We start from the raw sequence: 25,408 nt of genomic DNA, 5'->3' as shown, positions 1-25,408 counted from the left end.
AAGAGGTCGGTAGTTCGAACCCGCCAGGCACTCCTTGGAAACTCTGTTGGGCAGTTCTGCTCTGTCCTGTAGGGTCGCTATGAGTTGGAATAGACTTGATGACAGTAGGTTTGTTTATTTATTTATTTATTCTGGAATCTCTAGGCTCCTTCTAGTTGCATCCAGTGATTCAGTGGTAGCACGGAATTATAATGAGTCTTTGTATCATTTTTTTTTTTTTTTTGAGGATTCAAACATTTTCTTTTCTCCTTCTCCTTCCCTCTTACAAAGAGCTTCCACAGCTTTTGCCAAAAATAGAAGAATGTGTGTGTGGGAGTGAGGAGAGTGGGGAGGCATGGGGGCTAGGGAGATGGAGGTGGGATATAGCGTTAGAGATCTGGTGGTTTCCACTGTGGAGCTCATTCTCCAGTGGTACCATAGGATGAAACACAAAACAAAAAACAATCAGCAGGATGACTATGGACTTTTGGACATTAAGACTCTTTTTGGTGTTGTATGGCCTGTCCTCAAAAAAAAAATTTTTTTTTTTGTCCTCAATTCCTCTTTTATTGTGGTCCAGTTTGTTTGGTGTCTTGATGTCTGCAAAGCCGAATTAACACAAAGAGCAAAAACACACACTTTTTCAGGGAGTCGGCAGTGATGGGATGGAGGCGCCTGAGGAACAGAGGCGTTGTGTGCGGAAACCATGGCAGCTCCTGCTGGTGAGGGAAAGAAGTGTGCCCTCTTCACCTCTTTTTAAGTGCTGAACCTACCCAGAAGGATATGTTTTCTCTAGAAGGAAAAGTCTACACTTTTGGCAGCAGAACTGAAATAGAAAAATTGAGCTTGACCTATTTCCTTAGCAGCGAATGCCCCTCATTGTCCTCTCAGGCAGTTTGAAAATCCTTGAGCTGAGAAACTGACAGCTGCAATCAGACACTCGCATTGAGGGAAGCATCATGAATTTTAATGGAAGCGCCAGGCTGCTACTGGATGAGGCTGGGAGAGGACGGAAAGCCAAGCCAATTCAAACAAAAGGAGCAGAAGGTGGTTTATTACATGTACTGCTCATGCCAGTGAGGAGAGTAATATTCAAATTATTTATCCCACAACCATTTTTGATGATTTATGAGGGAAGGATTGCTGCACTCTTGTGAAGCAGGAAGGGTTATGAATCTTCCGCGATTATTAATCCCACTGTACTGAGGGCAGAGAAGGCAGGTGTATCAAAATGTGACTCACCAGCAGTAGCAGTCCTCAAACACCGCACTTCAGCAGTACCCAGGAAATGAGCCCCAGGAATCACTGTCACCACTGTGCAGATAAAAGTGTTTCTCTCACAGATCCCACAGGTGGGCAGAGACACGTGCATACCCTGAGAGTCGGGTACGGATGGTTTCAGGATGTCTGTCCTTTCACCCCTCTTTATTGTTCAAGGCACTTCCCCTCCTGAGTAGCCATACAACATCCTGTTTGTCCTGGGGTAGAAGTGTTGAAATCTCTCTCCATTGTCAGACTCTTTTTGTGAAGCTTTGCTTATTGGTGTTCCTATTCCCAAGGTGGTCTCCTAAGTAGTGAAGAATGTAGAGACGGTGCTGCTTTGTTTCTGTCTCTTTTTTTAATTGTGGTAAGTACATATGTAACAAAACCTTTGCCGTTTCAACATTTCTCATGTGTGCAATTGAGTGACACCAACTGTGTTCATTATGTCGTGCAACCGTCACCACCACCCGTGTCCACGTTTTTCTATCACCCTTAATCTCTCTTGATAACACCTTCTTCTTTAAAACTGTGCCGGTAATGCCACACCCAACCCAGTGATGTGTATCAGAAACTGGGACTGCTTTGGGGGATTAATGCAACTATGAGGTACTTTGTTCTTATTTATATTCCCACACTTTGTTTTAGAAGGGCCTCTGAGACTTTATTAAATAGGAACATAAAAAACCCAACCCACTGCCATCAAGTCTATTCCGACTCATAGCGACCCTGTAGGACAGAGTAGAACTGCCCCATAGTTTCCAAGGAGCACCTGGCAGACTTTAACTGCTGACCTCTTGGTTAGCAGCCATAGTACTTAACCACTACACCACCAGGGTTTCCAAATAGGAACATAGTCACCTTAAAAACCAAACCTATTGCCATCGAGTGGATTCCAACTCGTAGCAACCTTATAGAACAGAGTAGAACTGCACCATGGGGTTTCCAAGGAGCATCTGGTGGAGTCAAACTGCCAACCTTTTTGGTTAACAGCCAAGTTCTTAACCACTACGCTACCAGGACTCCATAGTCACCTTACCTTAGAACCCCATTTTCCTGAATAAATCATGAAATGATTTTTTTTTTCCCTTATTTGTTTTTAAGTGAAAATGGCATTTGAAAAAACACATTGTAAACTTTGTTCATCAAGTTCCGCGGTTTGCGAAAATACTTGGCCTAGGAAGATTAAAGTACTGCATTTCAGCCAAAGACAGCTACCCAAGAAAGCACTGGCTGAGGTTCTGAATGCTAATCAGGAGGCAATGAAGAAAACCACCACACACTGAAGAGTCAAAATGGGACGTTAAAGATGGGCCTAAGCTCTTGGTGTATGGGCTAGTCCTTCTGTAGCTGGAGAGGAATGAGATGAGTATTTCCATGCCTGGGAACTAGGGCTCAAGCCAGACTAAAGCAGAACTTGTGAGAAATGGAGATGAGGAGCAGGATTGTCCCTTTAACAAACCAAGGAGAAGGGGCTCATCGCTGGTCCCCAAACGCTGGTCACCAACCGCTGGAGGTGGTGGGAGGACTTTGTGGGCCTTTTGGCCCAGGCCACATATTTGTGAGGGTTTTGTATTTAGTCTTTAAAAATTATCACCTGATAAGTTGATACAGTTATAATTTATATGTGTTTAAGTAATTTGTGGCACTAAATGTAAAAGTGTCACGATTACTGTAACACATTTTTAGATTTCTTCATGTTTTAGTAAGGTTCGAGTTGTCCCACCTCTTAACATCTGAGATGCTGTCTCCCTCCTTGGCTGTGTCTTGCTCCTTCCCTCCTCTCTTAGCCCATTCTCCCTGCCCATAGAGCTCCTGACATTGAGGTCTACATGGGGTCCCATCTACCTTTGCCCTTGGTGTAAGCTGTATATTCCCTTTAAATTAAGTTGCTAAAGTTGCACCAGCTAAGGTGGCAGAGGATAGATGGATAGAGTTCCGTGTAGTAGCAACATTTACTTACATTTGAGATTTTTGCTGTTGAGGGGGCAGTGGCGGTTCAGTGGTGGAACTCTTGCCTTCCATGTGGGAGAGCTAGGTTCAACTTCTGGCCAGAGCACCTCAAGTACAGCCACCACCCATCTGTCAGTAGAGGCTTCCCTGTTGCTATGGTGATGATGAGCAGGATTCAGTGGAGCTTACTGATTAAGACAGACTAGGAAAAAGGCCTGGAGATCTGCTTGTGAAAATCAGCCATTTGCAGCCATATGGATCACAGTGGTTCGATCCTGTTGTGCATGGCGTTGCTGTGAGTTAGGGCCTGACTCCACAGCAGCTAACTACCACACTAATGTGCTGACATGTCTCCCTCTCCCCTTTTCCTCACATCTGTTTTCTGCCTAAGCCCTCATCTCTGTTCGTTTTTCTCAACTGGTTCTTCATAGCCATCTCCATGCAAATCCTGGTCGTAAAATCTGCTCCTCACGAGCCTAATACTGTGAGCCACTGACTCTGGAGTCACCTGTCTCTGTGCTACCCATACACTCATTCATTCAATAAATATTGTTGGCTACAGGGCAGGCATGGTGCTGGGTACTCTGGGGAGAATAGTGAGAGAGGGAGAGAGAGTGTGTCTTAGGTTGCGGGATGTTTTCTCCATCTTCCAGAGCTGCTGCAAGCTCATGCTGACCTACCTAAGCCTCCACCCTTGATATGCCATCTGGCCTTATCCATCTGCCCAGGTTCCCAAGTTACCTTCCCACACCATGGGAATCCAAGGGTAACTTCTGTCCACATTGTTGGAGAAATAATGTACCAAAATATCTTCCTGGAGAGAGGCTGAGAGACCTTAAAATCATGATGAAGCAGGGTATTGGCTAAGTCATTCAGGTGCCAAGATGGATTGGAAACTATCCAAGAAGGAAGGAGGCTTCTCTTTTCAGGCTAAATAACAGCCTTCTTGTTGAGAAGGGAATAATCAATCCCAGCTGGAGAAAAGAGACCAGGTTCCCTTTGCTTTTCCATTCAAATCTAATCTTATGACACAAGTTTCTGACAAGAGTAGCATTCTTGCCCAGACTTGTGGCCCCAGGGAGGGGATGGTTATTTAAGACAGCTGGCTCCCCAAGCAAGGCATATAACTTGATGATAAATGCTTGCAGACAACTTCTCTTACTCTCTGGTCCCAGTCCCAGTTTAATTGACACCCCTGGAGATTTGCAAAAAATAAATAGATGTTTCTGTGAAAAGAATATCATGTCTCTGGATGCAAGAAAAAGATAAGAAATAATAATGCATACAGTTCATCAGTATTTCCCAGTTTATGAAATTCTTCAGGGAGGGATTCCTTTTATGCATTCCTCGTGAAACAAGTTTCCCGTGCCTTTAAAACCTGGCTCATGTTACAGAGTAGAATAAATCTAACCTACGATTTTGTTTTTTCTTCCTTTGTGTTGTCTTTTGAAGGAAACTGTTTCTGTGGGTTAGTGATTTTAAGTCATCTTGCAGATTTTTTCTCCTGAAAGCTTAGATATTGCTCTATCATGACTCCTCTTAGGTTTTAATCATTTTAAAATAATTTTCCAGAGTTTATATTCCTTTGGGTCAAGAAGCCCTTTGGAATAACAACAAAAAAAACCCTGTTGCTGGCAAGTAGATTCCAACTCATAGTGACCCTATATGGCAGAGTAGAAGTGCCCCATAGGGTTTCCAAGGAGCACCTGGTGGATTCGAACTGCTGACTTTTTGTTATCAGCTGTAGCTCTTAACTGCTACGGCCACCACGGTTTCCTTTGGAATAGCAGTTACGCCTATACCTCCAGCTCAAAGTGTCAAGCATTTGCTGCACATTCCTTTCCGTTAAGTGGAGATGAAGTCGAAGGGCCAAGAATGAATTGATTCACGCATCCTTTCTTCCCTCCGAGAATGTGGTCACTATAATGGTTACCATATATCAGCTAAATAGAACATTCTGAGAAAATAGGCATTTTTTGGAAAGAATTCGGGAGTCTCCAGGGTATGCAGAATTTATCTTGGCAATTTATCAAAAGTAATAATGTTAATGGGAGATTGATAATCTTTTAAGAACAAAAATATTAGGTATGAATCAATGAGATAAAAAGGGAATTAAGAAAAACTAAGGCCTGGCTAGGTTTCCAAATCAATACTGAGTGAAAAAGGCAAATTGCAGGTTGATATATTAAGCATTACATAATTCATATAAGATTTTAAAATACACTATACTGTACTCCTGGTTGCCTGTGGATACATACATATATAACACAAAGTCTAAAAACATGACTCGGAGGGACATATGCCAAATACTTGATAGTAATGGCCTGGGATTGTGGGGAAGGACAGAAGAAGGGAGGGAGGAGGGGAATAGGCTGGGGACCAGAAACAAAGGAGATTTTAACTTTATGTTTGATTTCCATATATCCAAGGCATATGAGGCAAAAATGACAAAATAACAATTGTTAATTCTGGGAGTTGGGCATTATTTACTGTACTCTTTAGTCCTAAATTACTTAAATCTGTTAAACCCCATTAAAACAAAAAACATATTTTTCTGCCTTCATTCTAAAGTTCCACGTAAATGGGGGAAGATGTATAGTTAATAATAACCCTTCCATGGGCCTTGGCATTTTTTAGAGTGAGCCTTAATAAACCAGATGGACTTAATTGCTGAGAGATCTTGCTTTGAATTCTCTAAGTATTTCTTCTAACAACTTGCAGATCAGTTGTGTAGATGTTAGTGTAACAAGTTTTGGCTGTATTTCAGGAGCAGGTGCCTTTTAAACAGGAAAGGCTTCCAGACTGAGACAGTGGTATTTGCTTCAGCCGATATCAGTTTCACTTTTTAAATGTTGCCATAAATAATCCAAATGGCTGGCATGCTTTCTGTCTCTGAATAGCCACAGGCATGTCACTTATTCGGGGGATTTCTTTGGCTGCAGAAGTGAGACCTTTATCTGCTAAGAAGATTACATTGGGAAGAGTTTTTCTCATTGCTTTTCATGTTTTGTTTTTTTTTTTCATGTAGATGCATGTTGGTTTGAAAATGAAAATTTTGATTCCTTGTCATGTGAAAATAGATGTATCCATAGAAACCAAAATCTTATGTTTTCTGCAGCAGAGAAATGCCCCACTTATTTTTGAATTCAGACAAAGGCTACTTACCTGGCTGAACCACAGCCTGACAATAGGAAAGAAGCAGAGGGAACTTGAACATTAGGCAGTGTGAAATTCAGGTACTAAAGTTTATTTTCTTTCCCTCCAGTAAAGCTCTCAAACCTCAAACCTAGTGTCATGGGTTGAATTGTGTCCCCCCAAAATATGTATCAACTTGACTAGGCCATGATTCCCCGTATTGTATGGTTGTCCTACATTTTGTGATCTCATTTGCCTGTATGTTGTAAATCCTAATCTCTGCCTGTGGTTAATGAGCCAAGATTAGGTTATGTTAAAGAGGATTAGGGTGAGGTGTAACACCTTTACTCAGGTCACAGCCCCAATCTAAAGGAGGGTTTCCCTGGGGTGTGGCTTTACAAGAGATAATAGGAGAGAGCTAGGGACCTCATATCACCAAATAAGAAGTGCCAGGAGCAGAGTGCATCCTTTGGACTTGGGACCCCTGCACTGAGAAGCTCCTAGACCAGGAAAAGATTGATGACAAGGACCTTCCTCCAGGGCCGACAGAGAGAGAAAGCCTTCCCCTGGAACTGGCACCCTGAATTTGGACTTAATGGGCTACTAAACAGTGATAGAATAAATTTGTTTGTTAAAACCATCCCTTGTGGCTTTCTGTTATAGCAACACTAGGTAACTAACCCAAAAACCCACTCCGGTTGAGTTGATTCCGACTCATAGCGACCCTATAGGACACAGTAGAACTGCACCATAGAGTTTCCAAGGAGCACGTGGCGGATTCGAACTGCTGACCTCTTGGTTAGCAGCCATAGCATGTAACCACTACGCCACCAGGGTTTCCAGGTAACTAAGACACCTAGTTTACTCTTGTTTTATACTTAGGTTTCCTAAACCTGAAATATCTGTCTCTTTTTTTTAAGCCCAGGGACTGTTAAATGCAGCAAATTAGAATCAGGCAGAGGAACTGGTTAGAGGGAGAGTGGAGAAGTCTTTGTGATACAAGAAGTGAAGGTTCAGAGCATGACTACAAGGGAGAACGAAAGTACTTTTATTAAGAAGAAAGAACCAATAAGAAACAGGACAAGATGCCTTTTGTATAAGGATAATTTTCCTACAAACCTGGATAGTCCCATTGTATTCAACCGTAGTAACCATGTTTGTAAAGGGCAGTTTTGCTTCAGCGGTAGAATCCTCACCTTCCATTGGGGAGACCTGGGTTCTATGACGGGCCAGTGCATCCCAAGCGCAGCCACCATTCGTTTATCAGTGGAGGCTTCTGTGCTCCTGTGATGCTGAGCGGGTTTCAGTGGGGCTTCCAGACTGAGACAGACTAGGAAGAGAGGCCTGTGACTGAACAGAATTTCAGATTCTCATGGAATCCAGGCGTTCTGGAGCCATTGAGGCTGGATGAACCCCTGAAACTATTGTCCTGAGATAATCTTGAAACCTTAAACCAAAAATATCCTCTGAAGCCTTCTTGAAACCAAACAATAGTTTAATGTAACTAGTAAAGAATGTCTGCACTTAGCATTGTGCTCCTTGAAGAACTATCTATATGGCATCAAATTGACAACAGCAACTCGAAAGACAGGAAACTTAGGGGATGCAGTTCAGAAAAGGAGGGTGAGAATGGTTGCAGTACATTTCAGTGTCGCCGAGTTGTACATGTAGAAATTGTTGAATTGGTGTAAGTTCTGCTGTGCATATTATAAACAAAAACAACAAAAGAAAGAGAAATCTGTGATTTACTTCTGAAAATCAACCATGAAAAATCCTATGAATCACAATGGTCTGATAAAAAGATCCAATCCCACTGTAGATGGGGTTGCCATGAGTTGGGGGCCTACTCAGTGACCACTAACAACAATGTTGTTTGTACTGACATGTGCTGAGTAGCTGGTGTTTTCCAGAACAAGTATAGAATTGACCGACGAAGTTTTTCCACATCACCAGTCTGTTAGCCTTGATTCCAAGAGTCTTAACTACAGGGGTGTGCCCACCATTGTATATTAAAAAAAAAAAAAAAAATTTTTTTTTTTCCTATACTGACCTCCAAATTTGATGATGTATTTTGCGTGCAGAGGATCAATTTCTAAAAAATATTGCAGGTGTTTTGTCTTCATGTTAAAATTTTAAAAGTCACAGCATATATTAATTTGCACTCTTAGAATTTCCAGTCTTGCCACAAATGGAGTCCTATTCTAAAACCATGTGATTCTAACTTATGTTCGTAATTTGTTTTTAAAGTTAGCCAATTTGTTTGAAAATGTCCATTTCAGAACATATTCGGTATTCCCTAAGGTGTAGGAGGTTAGCCTGAACTTGTATTGACCTTATGACATTCCTTAGAAACTGATCCTTAAAAAAAATAAATCCCAGATATAAGCTTACATACTTGCCATTTATTCACTTCATAAAACTAGGCCATAGAAAAATGGTCTGGTTATTTGGGTTTAGACAAGTATAAAAACTTCACTGAATTATCTCAATAAGCTCACTTACATTGTTTTTCATAGACTGTAAATCACACTAGTAATTCCTTTCTTCTTCAAGGAGACAGTGTGTGGTTATTAAGTACAAAGAGCATATTCCAAGTCTGACAGAGTTCAAATCTCAGCTCCCCCCTTAGTGGTTGTATGACCTTGAGCAAGTTACTTAACCTTTTTGAGCCTTCATTTCTTTTTGTATAAAATGGGAACCATAATGCCAGCTTGGCAGGGTTGTCCTGGGGGTTAAATGAGATTCGCGTGTCACTGATGTTCCTGGGTAAAGCGTACAGTTAGCCATTCCATGTTTGCTTCCTTTCCTGTTCTGTTGGAGATAGAAAAATTTGGACAAGTAAGTTGCCAGCCTTTTACTTTGGTCCCCAGTTGTCTATTCTGCAATTTGATTTGATTTTTTGTTTTATTTGAAGATAACTAAAACCCTTTACCTGACTCCTGGAGAGGATTTACGCAAGTTCCGGTCACACCTGTTTGAACAGGGTCAGCTCTAGCTTCTTCAGAATTAGAGGAAAGTGCGTGATGGATGGCTTAATAGATTTCTTCTGACTTCCTCACCTAAATTCTTCTAAAATGTTTGCCCCAGCCTTCTTCCACTGGGGGAAAGCCCCAGACTACTCTTTGAAACATTTTCCTCTAGGAACTAGGACCCAGGGATACTCAGTGGGTACAGAGGTTTAGCTTACAAGGACCTCCTTCATAGGACAGGTGGTCATTATTTGTCTTTTAGGAAAATACTTGGTAGCTGCCTCAGGTGCCTAGTGTTGCCATAACAGAAATACCACAAGCGCTTGGCTCTAGAGAACAGAAATTGATTTTCTCATAGTTTAGGAACTAGACATTGGAATTTAGAGTGTGGCCTGGGGGGTAGGTTCTTCCTTGTCTGTCTCAGCTTCTAGTAGCTACCAGCAATCCTCATAGATGCATCTGTCTCCACTGCCTGTCTTCCTCTTCTTCCTATGTGTCTGTGTCCATTCTCCTCTTTTTATAACTCAGAAGTGATTATATGTAGAACCCGTCCTACTCAGGTATGACCTAATTAATGTAACAAGGAAAACCCTATTTCCAAACAGGATCATATTTACAGGTATAAAACCAAACCAAGCCCATTGCTGTCAAGTTGATTCATACTCACAGTGACCCTATAGGACAGAGTAGAACTGCCCCATAGGGTTCCTAAGGAGCGGCTAGTGGATTTGAACTGCTGAGCTTTTGGTTACCAGCCATAGCTTTTAACCACTGTACCACCAGGGCTCCGTTTACAGGTATAGGGGTCAGGATTTCAATACATATTTTTTAGGGGGACACAATTCAATCCATAATAGTAGCTAAATATCTTCAAATTTTTCACATCTGAGATCTTTCCATCCTATTGGTAGAAAGAAGTATTTCCTGGAACCAAATCTTTGGACTGGGGATTCCATGATTAATCTTGATTGATGAATAGCCGTCCTTACAAGGAGGCTACAGTGAAAGAAGGTTTGGTCTAGTATTTTTTAGTGGAAGCAAACTGAATGTAGGGAGTTGCCTGTAGATGTGATTGAGAAGCCCTTTACTGTAAGTACTGTCATCTTTTAGTTTCAGCTCTGTTTCCATGGCAACCACATTGTCCCTGAGTGCCTGGCTGAATGGATTTACAGGAAGCTGAATAACATTGCTCTTCTGTGTTGCTTTCTTCTTGCTGCAGAAAGGGGTCCTTCCCTTACTGTGGCCCAGCCAGCATTTACTAGGAACAAAGCAGGCTATTTATGCTCATTGTATTCTAGGTAGAAAAAAAAGAAAAAAAAGTAAGGAAATGAGGAGAGAATTCCACCCCCCCTCTGTACTGACCTGTGAATTTGTTGTTGCTGTTGGTGTGCCTAGCATTTTGGAAGGACCAAATGACTTACCCTTTTTTAAATTTCAGATATGATTTTCCTGTTAGTTTTTTTTTTTACTGGTTCACTTTAAAAGGAACTTCTATTCTAGGGATAGAACTGGTAAGAAAAGGACATGTCTGAGAGAATGTTAGTTATGGTGAAGTCAATCTGCTGAATTTATAGCTATAAAGTATCTAGGTGGGCAGCCTATTAAAAAAAAAAGAAGAAGAAGAAAGAAAACTTTCCCTGCTAGCAATAGAAATAGAAAGATAGTGACTCAGGAAGCTGCTAGGTTTTTCTTTTATTCTATGTTAAAATGTCTTCTTTTGGATTTTCCTTACATTTTAAAAAAGTTGTATTTCTATTTGTTTATATGATAGAGAAATTATGGTATGATATTCATTGGGAACAGGTTCAAAATTAAATGCAGTTCCTTTTTGGCATTTTATGCCTTGTAATGTGACCATTACTTAGGGGGGAAAAAAGAACAAATTCCCTTAAAAGCCTACATAATAATTTCAGTATCAAATATAAGCCATTTACTGGACTTCCCTTCTGAGCTCATTCAAATCCTCTCTGAAGAGATTAAGGTAGGGTATAAATAGTTTATTTTTATAACTCCTCTTCTGTACAACCTTTTAGCTGAACTCCGATAATGAAAGCATTTAATTTCAGTAGGAGGTGTAGATTTTTGCTCTCTCTGCTTCTCTCTCTCTCACACACACTCCTGCACACACGTCTCACATACACAGAGTTAAAATTAGAGAAAAATCCGTTAAAAGAATCCAGTGTAAGATTATATATTCCTGATACCATTATTTCTTCTCAAAAAGGTGATTTTTGCTCCACAAGATGGACATTTGAAGGGTGCCAGAATTTTGACCCTTACTCCATTTTGATAAGTGATGCCAGTTTAAACTAGACTCTCACTGAGACCCAATCATGTTTCTTTTGCATTTTTATAAGGTCTTGGGGAATCCAATAGAATAAAACAGATTTGGCAAGTACTTCAGGAGACCTTCATTTGATACAACCTCAATTCTCGGAATAGCACCAAATGGCAGGCTTTAATTGCAAATTGCATTTCTTTGAAACTCCTGTACTAAATGATTGCATTTCACAAGTAGATTTCACAAGTTACTTTTCTCAAATTACCCTAAAATGATGATGAGAGAGACTTTAATTCCTAAAAGAGTTTAAATGATCTAGGATGAGTTTTTAGAAAGTTATTTTAAGGTGTCTAGTGCCAAAAGTAATGACCCTATAGAGCAGAGTAGAACTGCCCCGTAGTTTCCTGGGCTGAAATCTTTGCGGGACAGATTGCCAGGTTTTTTTCTCCCGCAGAGTGGCTGGTGGGTTCGAACAGCTGACCTTTTGGTTAGCGGCTGAGCGCTTAATCGTTGTGCCAACGAGGTGCTGTGTAATGTGCTGGAATTGGAGAGAACGATCAGACATCATGATAAGAACAAGACAATGATCCTGTGTGTATGGAGCTCACTGTCTGGTGAGAGGTCCAGGCAGAAAACCAGGCAGTTGTCTCAATGATAACCTCTATGTTGGATGGGCTATAGGGTGTTAAGAGAACATATATTAGGGACACTGAACCTGGATTCGGAGGGGCCACTGAAGATTTCATCAGGTATGTATGAACCTGAGACTTGAACAGAATGGCATCAAAAATGTGGACATTACTATTTACCCACTTAAAACCGCCTGCCTGCCTTTTTTCTATCAGAAAATTGCACTCAACTTCTGTGAAAGCAATCTCCTAAAATATGAACAGTTCTTTTTAGAATCTCAGATATTTAGATTTTAGAATCTTAGAGCAGGAAAAAGTCTTAGTGAAATGCAATCTGCTTTACCACCAACTCCTTTGTGACCCTGGAAAAGGTAAGGAACACAAGATTTACAGAGTGCCAGTGGGTCAGCCCCCCTCTGGTTGGTAACGCAGTGTTCAGGGAGAATTACGCCTCTTTGTGCCTCTGCTTTTTTTTTTTTTCCTTATGGTCATAATATATTGGTGGTTCAGTGGTAGAATTCTCACCTTTTAGGCGGGAGACCCAGGTTTAATTCCCAGCCAGGGCACCTCCTGTGCCCCCCCACCAGTGGAGGCTTGTTTGTTGCTGTGAGGCTGCGACTTCACGGTATTCAGTGAACCTTCCGGACTGAGACAGGCTACAAAGAAAGATCTGGCAATCTGCTTTCGAAAATCAGCTGCTGAAAACCCAGTGGATCACAATGGTCGGATCTGTAACCAGTCATGGGTTGGCATGGGACTGGACAACACGTCACTGTTGTGCATGGGGCCACTAACTCCGCGGCAGCTGACAACAACGATACGTGTATAGTATTTTTATCAGACTTCAAGCTTTTCACATGTTTGTATATCCCTTCATAGAGACCAAATGGGGGGAAAAAAGCGGTTGTAGCAACCTATTAGAACCAGCACTGAAATTATGGCAGGCACCTATTCCCCCTGGCCTAATTAATCCGTCTGCTGAAGGATAGAAAAATTACTGCTTTTAGCGGTCCCCCATTCATTTGGAAAGCTTAGATGTGCTCTCATAGATGCATTATTTTCAGTTGGATGTTTCTCCATTAGGTCGTGCTGATTAATTTTGTACCTTAGCAGAAATATTACTTTTTCCCGTTCGTGTAACTTTGTTTCTCTTAAGCTATTAAAAAAAAAAAAAAAATCCACTGCCATCGAGTTGATTCCAACTCATAGTGACCCCATAGGTTTTCCAAGGCTATAAATTCCTATGGAAGCAGACTGCCACATCTTTCTCCTGTGGATATGCTGATGGTTTTGAACCCATCCGCCTTTCAGTTAGCAGTCAGTCGCTGTAACCACTGCACCACCAGGCCTCACAATAAGCTATATAACATCCATTATTCTTGAAGAGCTTCTGAAAAGTTAATTCATCTTGCATCGAAGAATTTAGAGCAAACATTAAAAGGTCTCCTAACCTTAGGCATTTTTCCTTACCGTTGTTAAGAACGATTCTCAGACATTCTTCGTGATACTGATTTATTTTCTCTGAGGCAGATTTATTAACATGGTCTGTACCTCAAATGTTAAACCCTAATTTAAAAAAACTCATGATAAAAGGAGCAAAGAGATCACCATGCCTAAAGAACAAGAAATATGACATAAAAACATGGAAGTTAGAACTATCGTAGTATCCAAACGTGAAATACTCTAAAAGTGATTGAACATTTTATGGGATGCTGTTTTCATCAGGTTAGTTCTTCTTAATGCTCTTTTATTCCCATAACAGTTGGAGTGTTCTTCTATTACAGTGTCCATCCCCTTGTAACGTGTGGAACTGTAATTATTAGTTTTCTTGTTAGTCTTCACTGCTAGACTGTGAGCTTCTTGTGTGTCATTTACGCCCAGCACTTGACTAATGGTAGAATGAATGTAAACTCATGTGCCTCCTTTTGATGAGAGGGAGTTATTGTCATGGGTTGAATTGTGTCCCCCAAAAATGTGCTTATCACTTTCGCTAGGCCATGATTCCCAGTATTGTGTGATTGTCCACCATTTTGTCATCTGATGTGATTTTCCCATGTGTTGTAAATCCTATCTCTAGGATGACGATGAGATGGGATTAGTGGCAGATATGCTAGCGAGGCAGGACTTAATCTACAAGGTTAGACTGTCTTGAGCCAATCTCTTTTGAGATATGAAAGGGAGAAGGGAGCAGAGAGACATGGGGACCTCGTACCACTAAAAAAGCAGCACTAGGAGCACAGTGCATCCTTTGGACCTGGGGCCCCTGTGCCTGAGAAGCTCCTTGATCAAGGGAAGATTGATGACAAGGACCTTCCTCCAGAGCCAAAAGAGAGAGAAAGACTTCCCCTGGGGCTGACGCCCTGAACTTGGACTTCTAGCCTACTAGACTGTGAGAGAATAAACTATTGTTTGCTGAAGCCATCCACTTGGGGTATTTCTGTTATAGCAGCTCTAGATAACTAAGACAGTTATTTTAGCTTATGTTACACTCTGAGCATTTTATCCTATGTTTCATTTTGAAGAGCAGTGATTGAGTGTGGGGCATTACTAGGAACAATTAGAATGTGCAGCCCCATATACTTGGAAATTCAGGCAAGGGCGAACAGTAACCATCTTGTAATAAGTAGGTCTAGCATTACACAGGAGCCCTGGTGACGCAGTGGTTAAGAGCTTGGCTGCTAACCAAAAGATTGGCAGTTTGAATCCACCAGCCTTTCCTTGGAAACCCCCTGGGGCAGTACCACTCTGTCCTGTAGGGTCGCTGTGAGTGGAAATCAGCTCCATGACAATGGCTTTTTTTTTTTTTTTTCCTTTTTGGTTTGTATTACACAAATATAATATTAGCATAAAAATTAGATTGATATACTTGTTGTCCTTAGGTGCTAACCAAGTGGATTTTGACTCATAGCAACCCCATGCAACAGAGTAGAACTGCCCCAGAGCGTTTTGTAGGCTATAATCTTCATGGGAGCAGATTGCCAGGTCTTTCTCCTGCAAAGCCGCTGAGTGGGTTTGAACCTCCAGCCTTTCAGTTAGCAGCTGAATGCTTAACCACTGCACTACCAGGGCTCCTTATTAATATGATTACCCTTCTCTATTTACATTATCTGAAAACGTTGATATTTATATATGTAACTTGCATACATAGATATAAACCAATGGTTCGCTTTGCTTTGCTATAATGCAAGAATCACATGATACATGAATCAAATTTCTGCATTGAATTTCTGAGACCTTAAAGTATCTTAAATTTTCGTCTGTAATTTTCCGTAAGGGAAGACTATCAATGAAATGTTTCTGAGTTGTCAGTAGTATTTTCTGGGGAAAATGTGGAATAATATTTCCATGACAAAGTAGAGGAAAACTTTAACAGTCTAATTTATTGAACTTTTAGGAAAACATGTACTTATTATTTTGTTTAAATTCATGGGGAAGAATCACCCTTTAAGTGAAATTTTAAAAAAGATTGGATGCCATGAATTTATGAAGATGAAGAAATGACAAGTACCAGCTGCTTCCTTGTGTTATCACATTTAATCCTTGGAGATTAAATGAAGTTGGTTTCATGCCCGTGCAGGTGAAGAAATGGAGCCTGAGAAAAGTTACGTGTCTTGCCCAAGATCCCAGGTATATAAGGAGGGAGAAGGCAGTTGGGCTTAGCAGCATGGTGCTCTGCTCTCAGCAGATGCTCACAGGCTTCGTGGATGGACACCTGTATTCCAGGCAGGGGCTTAAGTGAGTTCTCTGTACAATGAAAGAAAGTGAAAACAGAGATGAGATCTGCCCATTCACCTTCTCTAGATGTTAGTTTTCGTTCACCTTTTAATGTTACTAATCACCACGTACATCCGGCCCCTGGTATTCTATTTCTAGAGTGTTTTTAAATAAACGGTTTAGTAAACATAGTAATGACAATCCCTAAAGTCCATGTCTTCAACATGAAAAATCTGAACAGAGACTTGGGTTTTAAACCAGCAGTGGTAAAGGGAGAGATTTCCATTTCATTCCGTATTTACTTTTTTATTGGTGTGGTGGACTTCTTGATATCATCTGTGTTCATATCAATTTCCTTCTGTTGGCTTGGTAGATGCAACCCCATGAAATATGAACCACTCCAGCCTAAAAAGTTTTTGATTTTTCTGAAATGCTATTTGGCTGGATAACTTCTTTATAGCTTTATAACTGAGAATTTCTATTGTACAGACTGGGACCTCAGGTGGACCCTTAATGCTGCCTGCAGTCATGTCCTGTCTCTCCCCGCTCCAGCCCCCTGATTGCAGTTTCACACCTTTTCCTCTCTCAGACCTGCTGCACTTCCACCCCTAGCCTCCCCGGTAACTGTGCTTCAGTTGTCTCAGTGAAGCAGGAGGCAATCAGAGAAGGTCCATGGCCCCACCACCACGTGTCCCCTCCCGGCAACTTCTGCTTCAGCTTTACTGTAGAAGACTGACCATTCTCCCCTCCAAGGCCAGTTCCTTCACCTGTGCACTGACCTCCTCATCCCCTCTCACTGGTTGCAGCTCCAGCAGTTCTCGCCTTTGTTACGTCACCAGTGTTTTCCTCTCTACGGGATCATTTCAACAGCATAGTAAAAAAAAAAAAAAAAAAGGAAAAAATTTTTTTTAACCTTGCTGTTATTTCATCATCTTCCCATTTCTCTGCCTGCCTTTCCAGGGAAAGCTCTTTGAAAGAGTTGTCTGTATTCAGTGTCTCCAATTCTTTTCTTTCTACCGTCTGTTAAACCTACCTACTGCAGTCAGACTTTCTCCCCCAGCACTCCACCAACACTGTTTGGCCAGATCCCAATGACCTTCATGTAGCTAAAATCAGTGATCACTTCTCAGTCTTCACCTTACTTGGCCCGTCGTTAGCATTTGACCCAGTTGATCACTTTCTGAACTTGGTTTCCAGCATATTACAAACTCTTGTTTTACTTCCTCTCTCGCTGGCTGCTTCTCAGTTCTCTTTGCTGGTTTTGCTTCTTCTCACTGACATTGTAATGTTGGTGTACTTCAGGGCTCAGGCCTTAGACCTCTTCTGTATGTATGTGCACTACTGTGATAATCTCAAGGCTTTAATCCATATGCTATGAATCCCAAATTTATATCTCCAGCCCAGACCCCATCTCTGAAATCCAGATTTGTATAGATCCAACTTCCCACTCAGCATCTCCACCTGATGGTGTAATTGGCATTTCATAGTTCACATGTCCAAATCTGAATTCGTGAGCATCCAGTCTGCCACTAAACTTATCCAAAAAACCAGAAAACCAAACTCATTGCCATCAAGTCTGTTCCAACTCATGAACTGCCTGCCCCATAGGGTTTACAAGGAGTGGCTGGTGGATTTGAACTGCTGACCTTTTGGTTAGCAGCCGAGCTCTTAACCACTGTGCCACCAGGGCTCCAAGCTTATTCATCCTGCGCTTTTAACCCTGTTAAAGTTAATGGCGACTCCATCCTTCCAGTTACTCAAGCCATCATAGTCTTTTCTCTCATATCCCCATATCCAGTATGATGCCTTCTCACGACCTCCACCCTAACACCTCTTCACAAGCCACCACATCTCTTGGCTGCAATAGCAATGGCCTCCAACTCTACTGTTCTCTGTCCTTGCCCTCCTACAACCTAGTCTTAACACAGCGTGATCCTGTTCCAGTGTTAAGTCCTCTTGTGGCAGTCCTCTGCTGTAAAGCCTCCAGTGGTTTCCCATCTCACTCAGAGTAAAGCCAAAGTCCTTACTGATGGCTGACAAGGTCTGATAAGGCTCTATGTCCCCTTACCTTTCTGATCTCTTCTACAGTGACTCTTCCCCACCTTCACTGTGCTCCAGCTACACTGGCTTCCTTGTTTCTTGTGAGGATGCTGAGTCTGCTGTCTCCTTAGGGCCTTTGCACATTCTCTTCCCTCTGCCTGGGACACTTTTCCCTACAGATATTCACGTGGCTTGCCCTCTCACCTCTTTTAATATTTTGTTCAAATGTTACCTTTGCAATGGAAACTTCCCTGTTTAATATTGCAACGCCCATCCCCTGCATTCACTATTCGTTTCACTTGCTTTGTCTTTCTCCGTAGCGTTTATCACCTTCTAACACTGCATAAATTTACTTATGTATTTTGCTTATTTTGGATATCCCCACCCTTGCTCTGTGAGGGCAAGGGTTTTTGTCTGTTTTTATTTTTTTTCCCTCCCCCTTCTTACTGATGTGACCATAACCACCACCAAATCAACTGCCGTTGAGTCAATTCCAACTACAGCATCCCTGTAGAATAGAGGGGAACTGCCCCATAGGATTTCCAAGGCTGTAAATCATTATGGAAGCAGACTGCCACATCTTTCTCCCACAGAGTGGCTGGTGAGTTTGAACCACCAATCTTTTGGTTAGCAGCCAAATGCTTTAACCATCCCGCCATCAGGACTTGTGATGTGTCCATAGCACCTAGAATAGTACCTGGCACATAAGTAGTGCTCAATAAAAATTTGTGAAATGAATGGAAGTGGGAGTTATTTTATGAGCTCTGTAAGTGTCTTGAGTACACCTGTATAAAATAAAGTTAGTCCAAAGACATGTTTATCATTGCTGTACCATTTATTCACTTGATATTTATCATTTTTTGAGAGTCGTGACTTATTACTTTCACCCCACATAATAAGCAGCTTAATTATTTGCTTTAGCATTCATTCAAGTCAAATGCCAGCTGATTTGGCACCGGATGAAACATTTCCTTGTAATAAAATCAATTAAAGACTAATTGATTTTCGAAGCAGACATTCATAAGGATATACGGTAGAAAATTTAATTCTTTTTCCATGCTAAATTGACTATAAGAACAAATTAAACTTACCTTTAAAAAAAAAATTTGAATTAAATTTTTATAGAAGTCTGTTTTATTCAGTCAAGAATGTAAAACTGGATTCAGTTCAATTTAGGAAACATTATTGAATGTACGTAAAACCCAAAATAGTTTGGGAAATAACAGACGTAAGTGACTGTAAAACAAGCTAAAATGTGATAAGGACTATAAGTAGAAAGATAAAGTATGGAATTCTAGATGAGAAAGACAATCGTGGTGTTTAAGTTGAAAGCAGAGATGTGGAGATGGAGGACCTGCCTGTAAATTCCTGGACTTCTGTTTATTACCTGTGTGGGAAGGTTTCCCTCTCTAGATGTGTTTCCTTATTTGCAAATGAGGCATAATAATAGTATCAACTTCTAGGGTTGTTGTAAGGATTAAATGATAGAATAAAAATCTCCTAGTACAGAGAGAGAATTCAGAAAGGTTATGTGATGTCTAAGCGGGCATTGGTGGTTCAGCGGTAAAATTCATGCCTCCACGTGGGAGACCAGGGTTTGATTCCCGGCTAATGTACCTCATGTACAACCACCACCCATCTGTCAGTTGAGGCCTGTGTGTTGCTGTGATGCTGAACAGTTTGAGCACTAAGATGGACTGGGGAGAAAAACCTGGTGATTACTGAAAATCGGCTAATGAAAACCCTGTGATCACAATGCTCTGATCTGTGACTGATCCTGGGGATGGCACAGGACTAGGCAATGTTTCATTCATTGCATGTGGGGTTGCCAGGAGCCAGAGGCCCATGTGACAACAGCTAACAACAACAAGGTGATGCCTGAACTCAGTAAGTCCTAGACACATAGGTGGTAGTGGTGGTAATGACAATGGAGATTATAGTTGAGACACCATTCACCCCAGAGAAGTCATTCTGTCTGTCTGCAAGCTTGATTTTAATAGCAGGAATCCTGTACCAAGCCACAAGCCATTCAACAACATGTTATTAAGCATCCACCAATGCCAGGAAATTTACTAGACCCTGTGAAATGATGAATAGGGCACAGCCATGCCCACCTGGAGATCCTGGCATTGATGGCTGGTCAGAAAGGACACTTTAGGCTGAGAAACAGTGTGGTGGCAAGAGTCAGCACTGAGGTAGAAATAACCTAAATATCCATTAACTGATGATAGTGTAAACAAAATGTGGTACATTCATACCAGAACAAAACAACCCAGTTGCCATCAAGTCAGCTCTGACTCATGGCAACCCCATGTGTGCCAGAGTTAGAATTGTGCTCCATAGGGTTTTCAATGGGTGGTTTTTTGGGGAGTAGGTTACCATACCTTTCTTCCAAGGGTGGACTCTAACCTCCAACCTTTTGGTTAGCAGCCAGGCGCATTAATCATTTACACCACCCAGGGACTCCTTATGGAATATTAGGCCTATAAAACAAACAGTAACACATGTGAGGAACGTGCTTCTTAGTCAAGTATCAAGACCATATGGGCAACACCTGTCGAAGTACTGACAGATGTTCCAACGTGGATGAACCATGAAAAAATTATGCTAAGTCAAAGAAGCCAGACTGTATGATTCCATTTATATGAAATGTCCAGAATAAGCAAGTCCATAGCTACCTCTTGGAGGAAGTACTAGCCAGAATGCTGCTTAGAACCAAGGACAATGAGACTTCACCTTGCTTACTTTAGACCCACCATCTGGAAAAGACCAATCTCTAGAAAAAGAAATCATGTTTGGTAAAGTACAGGATCAGAGAAAATGAAGGAAACCCTCAATGAAATGGACTGACACGGTGGCTGCAACAATGGGCAACTTTTAATGATTGTGAAGATGACACAGGACTGGGCAGTGTTTCCGTCTGTTATACATAAGGTCAGCATGAATCAGCCAGCTGGACGGCAACTAACCACAACAACAACAGGGATGAGGAGAGGGGTAATGAGGTGCGCATGAGGTTTATTTTTGGGTGATGAAAATGTTCTGAAAAATTGTGGTGATGGTTGCACAACTCTAAATATACTAAAAACCATTTACTTACATGCTTTAAATGGGTGAATTGTTGGTATGTGAATTATATCTCAGTAAAGCTGTTTAAAGAATAAACTAAGGCACTGTGCATGTAGAGAACACAAATTGGTTTCCATATGGCTGAGGAGGGAGTGCAAAGAAGAAATGGTGAGAGGCAAGGCTGGAGGGCCAGGCGGGGTCAGCTGGGTGTGCCCTGTGAAGGAGCATTATCTTGTCAGTGAAAGGGAATCTCTGAAGGCTTCAAGTGATGTGTGGTCACCCTGGTACAGTGAGAAGGATGATGAATGAGCTGAGTACTGAAGACGAGGCTAGAACATCAGTTACAGGATCATGGAGGGAGTCCAGGCAAGAGAGAGGGAGAGCCTGAAGCAAGGGCTAGGAATAGAAATATTCAAGAGCCATGTAAAAGGTAAAAACAACAGACGTGAGGGGTTGGAGAAGAAAGGAAAAGGGTGACTCCCAGAATTCTAGCATAGGCGAATGGTCAGAGGTATTACCAACTGTGATGAAGAACAGAAGAGAAGTGGGTTTAACAGGAAACATGGAAAACGTGGCTCTTCCTAAAAGCCTCAGACAGTGGCCTGAGCTGAGTTTCACTGACGCGCAGAATTCACATCTTGGTTGATGAGAATTGAAACAAATGGGCAGTAACCATGCCTGCTTCACTTATTGTCTGTGCAGTAAACTTTTTGACATTGCAGAAGAAGTGTATTATTTGGGCCAATTAACTACTCTGACTCTTCTTCCCAAGTCATCTACATCGTATCTAGTTCACTGTCTTCTCTTTACAAAACCAAACGTGTTGCCATTGAGCCAATTCCAACTCATGGAGCAAGCAGTTTGCGATTTGCTGCTAACCTAAAGGTTGGCAGGTGGAACCTGAACAGCAGCACCTTGGGAGAAAGACCTGGTGATTTGCTTCCTTACAGATTACAGCCAAGAAAACCCTATGGAGCAGTTCTACTCTGTTAACACATGTACTCACCATGGTCTTCTCTCTAGAGCATTGTTTTTCAAGTCTATTCTGAGACATATTGCAAACCTGCTGCAGAAGACCTCTTTAAAGTGTTAAAAAGCAAAGATGTCACTTTTAGGACTAAGATACACCTGACCCAAGCAATGATATTTTCAGTCACCATGCATGTGAAAGCTGGACAGTAAATACGGAAGATCAAAGAAGAATTGATACCTTTAAATTATGGTGTTGGTGAACAATATTGAAAACACTGTGAACTGCCAGAAGAATGAACAAATCTCTCTTGGAAGAAGTACAGTCAGAGTGCTCCTTGGAAGTGAGGATGGCGAGACTTTGTCTCATGTACTTTAGACGTGTTATCAGGTGGGCCCAGTCCCTGGTGAAGGATATCACCCTTGGTAGAGGGTCAGCGAAAAGAGGAAGACACACAATGAGATGGATTGATACAGTGGCTGCAATGATGGGCTCAAGCATAGCAACAGTTGTGAGGATGGCACAGGACCAGGCAATGTTTTGTTCTGTTGTACATCAGGTCGCTGAGTCAGAACCAACTTGGCGGCACCTACCAACAGCAATATACTGATACTTATTTCTTCCAATAAAAAACTAAGTAGTGCACACAATATAGGGGAAATCAGCACAACTTGACTGAGGCAAAGTCATAGATGCTTCCTAGACACATCCAAACACCTTGAAGGACGGAGTTACTGGGGCTGAGGGCTGGAGACCATGGTCTCGGAGGACATCTAGGTCAATTGGCGTAACATAGTTCATAAAGAAAATGTTCTACATCCTACTTTGGTGAATAGTGTCTGGGGTCTTAAAAGCTTTTGAAAAGCCACCTAAGATACATCTGTTGGTCCCATCTGATGTGGAACAAAGAATGAAGAAAACCAAAGACACAAGGAAAATATAGTCCAAAAGACTAATGGACCACATGAATCACAGCCTCCACCAGCCTGAGCCCAGAAGACCTAGGTGGTGTCCTGTTATCACCACCTATAGCTCTGATAGGGATCACAATAAAGGGTTCTGGACAGAGCCAGAGAAAATTATAGAACAAAATTCCAATTCTAAAAAAAAGACCAGACTTACTGGTCTGAGATAGACTCCAGGAACCCCCGAGACTATGGGCCCCGAAAACTCTGCTAACTTAGAACAGAAGTCACTCCCGAAGTCCAGCTTTCAGCCAAAGATTAAACAGTCCTGTAAAACAAACAATAACACACGTGAGGAACGTGCTGCTTAGTTCAGTAAAGTATATGACACCACATTGGCAACACCTGCCAAAAAGAAAAGATGAGAAAGCACGAAAGGGCAGGAAAACCAGATGAGTGAACATGGGGAACCCAAGGTGTAAAGGGAAAAGCGGAGAGTGCTGACACATTGCGGGGATTGCAACCAGTGTTACAAAATGAATTGTGTGTATATTTTTGAGTTAGAATCTAGTGTGCACCGTAAACTTTCACCTAAAACACAATAATAATAAAAAGCTAAATAGCGACCAGAAAGACTTAAGGAATTACTGAGCCCACTCAATCCTCCAAGTATCAGAGCAGTGGTTTTCCAACTTTATTATTATTATTGGGGATGGAGTACTTTTTTTTAAAAAAAGTATTACCTGTTATCTATTGAAATTACCTATTGAAAAACAGATCAGTTTTAGCTGCTGTAGGTCCAAAGTCCTGGAAGGCAGTTCTTCTTGACATCACAGGGAATATAAATGGATGAGTGTGCTCCCTGGGGTAGATCCCAGGTTTTGTGAGGTCTGAAGCTAATATATTTTAGGGGCCCATTTTTAAAAAAGAATGCAAAATAATATCTACATGTTTAGGTATGGGGCCTTGGAAGAACCCTGGAGCTTAAAGCTCATTAGCTTCATGGAAGATCTTCCTTTGACCTTGATGGTGATGATGATGCTGGTGATGGGGATGAGAGCCAAAACACTGAGGACTTAAATGCTAGGCCCTGTTTCAAGTTATGTGTTATGTATATTAGCTTGTTTTAGGCACTGTTTTACAGTTGAGGAACTGGAGGTGCAGAGAGGCTAAGTCATGCCCAAGGTGACACAGCTGGAAAGTAGAGTTGCTGGGAGAGCGAGAAGGATGGAACAGAAAAGAGTACCAACCAGAGAGGAGAGGCCTCACTGAACCCCAGCTTTGCCACCTATTGATTGGGACCCCTGCACAAATCATTTAACCTTGCATGTATGCCCTTGGGTTCACCTGTGGAACAGGAACATCGATGTCTACCGTGAGTCCTTCACGCTTTTGTTCTGAGACCACAAACCAGTGCGCTTTGTGAAGGTTAAAGTGCCTGGAAATGTGGTGTAATATTAAACAGCTTTTCATTCCAGCTGATATTATATGTGAAGTTTGATGATATGTACATATATTTTTTCTTTTACTAATTTTTTCTCCACTTCTAATGTTTCTAGTTGATTTCTTGGATGCGATAGTATTTATTTATTTTTTTCCAGGTTACTTGTCTGCAAGACTTTTTTGGTGATGATGATGTTTTTATTGCATGTGGACCCGAAAAATTCCGTTACGCCCAAGATGACTTTGTCCTGGACCATAGTGGTAAGACAATTCATTGACCTATTGGCCATCTTTGTACCTACTGACATGAAGGCATGGGATTTAAGGTTTAGTGGTCTGGGATGTTGAAGAAAGATGGCATTAGCAGTGCTGCATTTGAGCTAATAAAAATAGATGACAGAATGAAAGTGCCCACTTGTCAAAACGAATTCAAGTAGTTTACATTTTTAACAATTTGGTTCCATCTCTCCTTATCGCATTGTTTTGTCTTTGAATTGAATTTCCTGCCTTCTTCTAGAATGGTGGCTGGCTATACCTGTTTAAGTGTCCCTGGGTGGCACACACGGTTAGGTGTCTGACTACTAGCCAAAACGTTGATGGCTCTAACGCACCTAGAGGCACCTTGCAAGACAGGCTAGGTGATCTGCTACCAAGAGGTCACAGCCTTGAAAATCCCGTGGAGCAGTTCTACTCTGCACATGTGGATTGCCATGAGTCGGAATCAACTTAACAGCAACTAACAACAATGAGAACAATTTATCACTTTAAATGTATTGATGTGTTGAACTGGAACCGTTGGACCCACCAGACACTCTGCTCTGCAGGAGAAAGATGTGGCAGTCTGCTTCCCTAAAGATTTACAGCCTTGGAAGCCCTGTGGGGCACTTCTACTCTGCCCTGTTGTTGGGTCGCTATGAGTTGGCATCCATTTGACGGCAATGGGCTTGGTTTGGTATTCTACTGGACTGGCCCTTCTTTAGCCTAGTAATACCACTGGGAGAGTCCTTTAGGGATTACAGATAGTGTCTTTTTGGATTATCTGTGCTAAGTCTGCTCCTATA

General features: G+C 41.6%; 1 protein-coding gene across 8 annotated transcripts in view; it reads left to right on the top strand.

Annotated features, from left to right (window-relative positions):
• DCLK2 (doublecortin like kinase 2) overlaps nucleotides 1-25,408 on the top strand; it is a 192,952-nt gene that overhangs the window by 100,287 nt on the left and 67,257 nt on the right. For all 8 annotated transcript variants that reach the window (XR_007519809.1, XM_049905214.1, XM_049905211.1 and 5 more), the window contains exon 3: nucleotides 24,506-24,608. Coding sequence is in view for 7 of the 8 variants with exons in the window: in XM_049905214.1 (XP_049761171.1) it covers nucleotides 24,506-24,608 (103 nt within the window). In the remaining variant the exon portion in view is untranslated. The remainder of the gene's footprint in view (nucleotides 1-24,505; nucleotides 24,609-25,408) is intronic.

Source organism: Elephas maximus, chromosome 13, assembly GCF_024166365.1.
Source record: "Elephas maximus indicus isolate mEleMax1 chromosome 13, mEleMax1 primary haplotype, whole genome shotgun sequence".
NCBI lineage: Eukaryota > Metazoa > Chordata > Mammalia > Proboscidea > Elephantidae > Elephas > Elephas maximus.
Note: the sequence above shows the minus strand (reverse complement) of the source record. Positions and strands in the feature narration are given on the sequence as shown.